Below are 7650 nucleotides of genomic sequence, written 5' to 3' on the forward strand. Positions count from 1 at the left end.
CGCATAAGGACCTTCCCTATCATGCGGTCGGCGCTGGAGGGTCTGACCTCTCCGTAATCCCGATAACGGAGATAGTCTCAAAGGAGTGGAAAGGCAGGTTTTCGTCGTCCCCGACACTGATGTAGGGAACCGCCGTCTCCTTATAGATGGCGTAATCCTCCTCACCCTTAACCGTGATGATCTTCTCCTCGACGATGAATTTCACCCTCTGATGCAGTGAGGACGGGATAGCGCCGGCCGAGTGGATCCAGGGCCTTCCAAGGAGTAGGCTGAAGGCGTTCGGGATATCCAATACCTGGAATGTGACGCTGAAGGAGCATGGGCCGATATCTATGAGGAGATCGATTTCACCGTTCACCTCTCTCCTCGAACCATCAAAGGCTCGGACCGCTGTTTTGCTAGGGCGGATGCGGTTGAGATCCACATTCATCTGCTTCAAAGTGGTCACCGGGCATACGTTGAGCGCGGAACCGTTGTCGATCATGACCCGGCCCACGATATGGTTGTTGCACTTGCAGACGATGTGCAGTGCCCGGGAGTGCGCGCATCCTTCAGAGGGGAGCTCATCGTCCGAAAACGAGATGGTGTTGGAGAAAATAGAGTTGACGGTTTCCTCTATCCGGTCCGGGGGCGTCCCTTTGGGGACTTGCGCGGCCGTCAGGACGCGCATGAGGGCCTCCCTGTGAGGTTCCGAGTTGAGTAGGAGGGCAAGTAACGAGATGTGGGCCGGAGATTTGGCCATCTGCTCTACCACCTTATACTCGCTTGCTTTGATGACCTTCATGAAGGCTTCGGCCTCCTCTTCTGTCACCTTCTTGGACGAAGCAGGCAGGGTGCTAGGCCTCCTCTCTTCTTCGGCAGCGGGTGCCTTCCCTCTGTCAGTGGTCGTCGGATTTTCATATAGTCGCCCTGAGCGGGTTATGCCCATGACACCAAATTGTTGCTCCAGGTTTCCGACAGCTCCGTCATAGATCCAGGGGACCCTATCGCTCGAGTATGGCTCCGGGGCGGGGACGTCTATAACTAGCGGGGCGTGAGGTATGTCCGTCCCGGTGAACCCGACTGCGGCTTCCGCGGGTACGTATTCGATCACTAAGGGGGAGGAACAACTTGGCTCGCCTTCGCCCTCTCCCGATGCGCATATAGTGATCATATTGATAGAGGGCCCCGGAGCCGGTCCATGGTCGGGGAGAGGATTAGCCTGTACGTTCGGAGGTTTTACAGCATTGAATACGAGCTCCTTCGCATCGATCATCTCTTGGTTCCTCTCCCTCAATCTCCAACAAGTGTCCAGGGTATGCCCCGGCGCCCCCCGATGATATTCGCACTGCTTGCTTTGATCTTGGATGGTTGGATCGAAGCTCGGGCCGGGCGCTATTGTTCCGATCTTCTCGCGAATTTGTCGGTAGATGTGGGAAGGCAGAACCGGTAGGGTCGGGTATTGTCGGCGGGGTCGCGACGGTGCTGCACCGCCCTGTTAACTTTGCGGGGGCGGGGCCCGTTGTGCCGGCTGAGTAGTCCTAGGAGCCGGAGGTTGATATTGAGGAGCTTGGGATGGAACAGGGGCATAATGGTGGACGACGGGCGATGATACTGCAGGTAGGGGCGGAGGCGGCGGTGCGGAATAGTAGATCGATTGGGCAGGGGCTTGAGATCGATACTGAGGTGCCTGCGGGGCGAATGAGGGGGCTGCGGGAGGCGCCGCCGTGTAGTTCATCAAATATTGCTGGGGGGCCTGTTGCGCCGTATGGACGGCGTTTACCGAGACTTCCTTTCCCCTTCTCCCGCTTGAAGATGATGATGTCGCGGGGGCCTTCTTCGACGACTCATCTCCTTTGCTGGTGGGGTCCTCCATCCTTCCGAGCTTGATGCCCAAATCCAGCTTTTTCTCGGCCTCGATGAGGTCGGAGAACGAGGAGGTGTGCGCCAACAAGTGCGAGTAATATACCCCTCTCAACGTGGAGTGGAACAATTGGATCTGTTGCACCTCGCTGATTGGAGGGATGTGCTTTGCTGCTTGGGCCCGCCACTTGGCAGCATACTCCTCAAACCTTTGGCCCCTCGCCATCTCTTTGGTGCTTAGCTCCAACAGGGTGGGAGGCGCTTCTGCGCAATACCGATACTGGTCGGTGAACTTCCGGGAGAGGTCCTCCCACGTTGGGATGTCTTCGGCCTTCAACGACATGAACCAATCGAGGGCCGATCCTGACAGGCTATCCTGGAAGGAGTGGATGACGAATTCCTCATATTCCCAATACTGCAGCATCTTCCCTCGATAATGGCGGAGGTGGTGGCGCGGATCCGTCGTGCCTTCATAGGTCTTGAACTCTGGAACCTTGAACTTCGGGGGCAGACGCATGCCCGGGAATAGGCTACAGTCGCCGTAGCGGGTGTTGGGGTGAACGTCGTTCGCTTGCAGGGCCCGTATAGTTTCCTCCACTCGCTTCAACCTACGCTCCTGTTCGGCGTCGGCCTCGGGGAAGAAGTGCGTCGGTGAGGCGAGTTGGGCCGCATGAGTCGGCGTGCCCGGTTCGTGGAAGGTGGTGTTTATGGGGGGCGGTGCCTGGTAGGAGAGACCGACGTGAGGCTGCAGAGTCGGATAAGGAGGGAGCTCCGTGGCTTGAGGATGAGTTGGAGCAGGTGCGGTGGTTGCCGGGAAAACCGTCGGCGGAGGGGCCGTGTAGATCATAGCCGGAGCCGGTATGGGAGCAGGTGGAGGTGCAGACAGGGTGTGCTCCGCGGATAGGAAGGTAGCCGGTGGAAGAGGGACTACCGAAGGGGCCGGCGGTGGCGAAAATTGACTTGTGAAGGGGTGGACCGTGGACGTATACAGCATTGGTGGTGCGGGAGCTTCAACGTTCTCCAGGGCTTGGATCGGTGGAGCCCACGGGGTCGGATCGACTGTTGGTCTCGGTCCCGGGGGAGGAGTAGAACTCGAGGAGGCCCGGTTAGGTCCTCTGAGCAGGGCGAGTAGCTCCGCCATATTAGTGGCCATTTGGTTGACCGTGCCCTCGAGGGCCGCAATGCGGGCTTGGTCATTGGTGGCGGCGGATGTTGGTGAGGCCGGTGGGAGAGGCGCCCCTGAAGGTGCCGGGGGCGGGAGATGCGTCGGAAGGGCGCCGGAGTATGCCGGGAGTACGCCTGCAGGAGTAAGAGGTGGTAGAGCGTGTGTCTGCGGTGGTTGAGAGAGGGTCGGGACCGAAGGGTTGACTTCTTCGGAAATATCGACGTGATCTCCTTCCGCCATCCTGAGACGTTGACGAGTCGGGTAGCGGTGTGACGCCAGTGGTAATCACCTAGATTCCAAGAATGTGTAAGGACAGACACCAATATCCCAAATGATGAGTGCGGAATTAAGTAAAATGACAAAATGTATGAGATGCATGAGCTTTCAAAACACTAATGTCATTACATTGATTGGCTCCAAGTTCCACGGTTTTACAAAATAGAACATTCGGAAGAAAGGAAAGGAACACAAATGTAAAGCCGACATCCCTTTGCGCTCGGTGGCCGCTCGAAAGTGGCGTGGGCCGAGCGAGGGCAAAAATGAGTGCGCCTACTAATCCTAAGGATGGGCGAGGTTGCGCGCCCTCTTATGCACTCGATCCAACTCCGCGTCCAAGCGGGCCATCTCCCGGTCTAAGTGTGCGACCCGGGCGCGTGCTCGAGTCAGCTGTGTCTGAACCTCCCTGTAGTCCGCGACCTCTGCGCGGGCGTCGACAAGCTCGCAACGGAGCCTATCCCGTTCCTCCCTGACGGCCCGTAGCTCCGTGTGCATGGCCGCTTGGATAGAACTCTCGGCTTCGGGAGCGAGGGTGGATGTAGCGCTGGGAGTCGGGGCGGCCTGAGGCCGTTGTGGTGGTGTCGATCCTTGCGGGTAGAACTGGGCTACGTATGCTGAGGTGGCAGAAAATGCTCGCTCCTCGTCGGTAGGATGCTCGGGGAAATACAGGCGCTGTATGGTGCTAGCATCCCGCTGACGGCGGATCTCCCGAATCTGTAGGAACCTATCGGGGGCTGTGGACGTGGAGTCGGCCCATTGGAGACTGAAAGGTAGACGGTCCGCCTCGGCGGTAATGTCCTGTAGGTCGCCGAGTTGTCTGATTACTCGGCCGGGAAATATGAGGGTGCTCCCCAAATGGCTGAGGAGGGGAACTCCCACGATTCCGGGACATCCCGTGATCATGGGGCCGCCGGGGTTCCATCGGGCGACCCAAAGGAATCGTGAGGGCGTCAGCTCGCGCCAAAAGCGCCTCCATTCCGAGAAGCTGTGCTCGGGAGGTGGGATGACCGGTGCCAAGCGTTCGATCAGCGAGCGCTCGTCGGCGATGTAGGAGAACGGATGTGACGTGCAGAACGGGCGGACATGAGCTAGAAGCCAAATCTGTAGCAAGTGCGGAGATCCTCTCATCCTTCCACGCCGAACCTCCCTGACATAGTCAAGAGACCGAACGGTCTCGGCTAGCAAAGCCTCCGCATAACTATGGCCTCCTACCGCTTGGAGGATGACTTGGGCTATAGCCCCGTCGATGAGGTTCGGCGAGTACGGGAACAGGAGGGTGCCAAAGATCAAGAGCAGGAATCCGTGGCAAGCATCGCGCTGATAGGAAGCCGTAGTAGGCGTCATTGCGCGGAGGAGCGTCCAATCGGAGAGCCATGCAATCCGGATGCCTTGATCCCACCTTTGATGAAGCTCCTCGTGGAAGTCTTGAGCGGGTATGCGGAGAAGAGCAGAGAGCTGACCCTGGATGGTTGTGAACGGGTTGGGCCTGAATATGCCTTGGGTCGTGGGTGTGGGCCTCTGGATGAGTGCCGTGTATTCCTCTATCGTAGGAGCTAACTCCGTACCCTGGAAGTTGAATACTGCGTGCTCGGGATCCCAAAATTCGGTGGCAGTCCTCAAGAAGATCCAGTCTACCGGGGTCTCGGTGAGCATGACCACGTCTCCGATGATGTCCTGGATGAATGCGTGGTCCACCGGTCGGAGAGTCCTCCAGATGCGCATGATGTCTTGCCTTGGCGGTGTGATTGCTTCGAGCCTAAGACCGGAGCCGGGCGGTCCATCCTTACCTAGATGGGAGATGTCGGCTTAACATTTTTAGGATCAAATCAATGTAATGTCCTAGGTTTTTCGAAAAAATGTATGCAGTGCGGAAAGATAAACTATAGTTGTGTTCTTTACAGTATACATCGCTCTTTCTTATAAAAACAACAAAAATGCCCGTCCTAAAAAAAAACTACGGGCTGACCCAAGGACTCGACTTGGGGTCGGTTGACGGCATGGAGGTAAAAATTGGTCCAGCATGACGGTCCCTGTGTATGCATGGTTTTCGTGCTACTGGGAGAACCGCTAACTAGGGATGGGGGCTCCCGACTCAAGGGTGTGAATTCCTTGAAATCGAGCGAGGATCTTTGGGGGCCGGTTCGGTGGCATAGCCGACTCGATCCGTTCCCTTACTCGGAACCTCTGACTAACCTAGCTTCCTATATTGGTGCCCGTGGGATGTCGGACAAGGTCCCTAAGAATCTAGTATGATGTGCAATGCATGTGCGGGAAATAAGATGCGTAAAGTAGATAAGCGGGAAATGCGGAAAGCGGTAAATAGACAAGCAAACAAACAAGCGGGAACGAGCCCGAACCCTCTAAGTCCCAGTGGAGTCGCCAAGCTGTGCGCACCCGAATTTCATCTCGTCGGGGCACGCATGCGCGCGCCTAAGCAAACGCGGCTTGGGAGTGTCCACCTTCCCGGGAAGCGCGACGGACGCACGTGAGAAGGAGTCGCCACTTGCCATTTTACGACCCGAGGGTCGAGGGCCGGCAAGTTACCCGGGTCTAGGGGTACGGGGTACACCTAAATGCTAAGGCAATGGTCGTACGGAACCGAAAATTCCGAATTCGGGGGTTCTATTACGTGCGGGCCTATATCCCGCACGCCCTCTCGGTACTCTAGCTTGCTAGGCTTGCCATTTTGTTTATTTACCGCGTGATTTAGAGTTGCGCTCGACTCGCCCGTTTTGACACCGTAAATTCGATGAATTGATCAAGTTGGACCAAGAGTCCGAAAGATGAGTAGGCTTGTGCATCGAGGAGTCGGTTCACTATCTTAGCGTTACAGTTCATCGAACCGTGATGGTTGATTCCCTGCGTGAACCGAAACCACGAGTATCCAAGCTTACTCACCCTTTGGTGGCGATAGACCAACTTAACCGATCCAGCACTCGGACCTCTCGCTCACCGATCGGGGATCCTTACAAGGAGATGAATGAACATACAAATAGAATCCTCACAATGTTCTCTCGAACAATTACAAAGTATAACCGAATAAGTAAATGGATCCCGATCGGTTTGCATTGGGCCACTATTCCGCTCCTGCTCACCGTGTATTTTGAATAACCGATAAATAAATTAAGGCAACGCGGGCTCAAAGAGCCGGGGGTCGGGTCCGATCGAACCGTCGGTTTGCAGAAAAACGACTTGTTTCCACTGTAACCGTTGGATCGATCGAGCTCCCGGGTGATATCTAAACACGTTTCACGCGCTCAATCCAAATCCGCCTTCCACATAGGCCGTATTCGGAGTGTGACGGTGAATCGAGGCTAGATCCCATTCCGCACTCGGGTTGCACGCGCTCGGTGAGTTAAGAGGCGTTGGACCTCGTGTTCGGTGATTTGGGGCGTTGGACCCCATGCAACACGTGACCTATGGGTTCGGGCCCGAACCGCAATAAATCATCAAAAGCAAGAATAAAACGGAAGAAAACTGATGTAACTGACACGATACAGAAAGCAACTGACAATTGTCGGTGAATACAGACAAGTGGTGTATTAAGTCGAATGTACGTGATTTAATCAGTTATTACCGTGGTTGATTGGCAAACAATGCATCTAACCTAGGCAAACATAGAGGGCGGGCTAGGATAAGGTTCTAAGCCGATTACATGTGTGTGTTTGTTTTATGACTCTTATTCAGTTAAGTGTCACTGCGGTTTCACTGAATTAGCCAAACTCGTGTTTTGACTCTAGATTGGAATCTAATATTCCACCTATCCATTATCTAATGTTTGTTTAAGTCAAGTACATGATTAATCCGGTTCTTCGTCTTTTTCAACTGAAATAAAAAGGTTCACCACCGAATCTACGATAGGAAGATAGAAACACCGAAAGTGAACGGAATGGGCCGTACGAATGAAACTCGCACCCGAACGGGCCGTCCCTTTCCGTCCATAGATCGAGGTGTTTCCGACTCCCTAAAGCCTAGGATATCGATGAATCACGGAATGACGACTATGCCTTGAGTGGTAAAACATGTGATGTTCATATATAAATTAAAGATCGTGTGACACGAAGAGGTCTAAAGAGGACTCGCGCATCTCGACTCGAGCCGCCTCAAATTGGGCCCGGACTCGAGTCATAGTACGCGAGTACTTGCTAGACACGATTCTATTCGTGTTACACGTCTCGATGTTTTGAAATTATGAGCTTTTAAGGAAAAGGGCATTTCCGCCGTTCCATGAACCATCGATACGTTTACGAATTAATATTCAATTTGTCCAATTATTTAGTCCGAGTGATTTAATTAATCAAATGATGCGTCCCATTTCTCGTTTGTGGAATGGTTTAGTGATTGAGGAGTTAAACCTTGATTATTAT

At 54.5% G+C, this 7650-nt stretch overlaps 1 protein-coding gene across 1 annotated transcript; it reads right to left on the reverse strand.

Moving 5' to 3' along the window:
- Positions 1-1477: 1477 nt before the first annotated feature.
- Positions 1478-1855, reverse strand: LOC116190004 (extensin-like). Its single transcript, XM_031519674.1, has one exon. It carries the CDS (start codon positions 1853-1855, stop codon positions 1478-1480), a length of 378 nt encoding a protein of 125 aa, XP_031375534.1.
- Positions 1856-7650: the final 5795 nt, after the last annotated feature.

This window comes from Punica granatum, unplaced genomic scaffold, assembly GCF_007655135.1.
Source record: "Punica granatum isolate Tunisia-2019 unplaced genomic scaffold, ASM765513v2 Contig00071, whole genome shotgun sequence".
NCBI lineage: Eukaryota > Viridiplantae > Streptophyta > Magnoliopsida > Myrtales > Lythraceae > Punica > Punica granatum.

Bases quoted from the DNA above. Each gene is read 5' to 3' on its own strand.
- LOC116190004 (XM_031519674.1), bottom strand. From the start codon at position 1,855: ATGGAGGACCCCACCAGCAAAGGAGATGAGTCGTCGAAGAAGGCCCCC.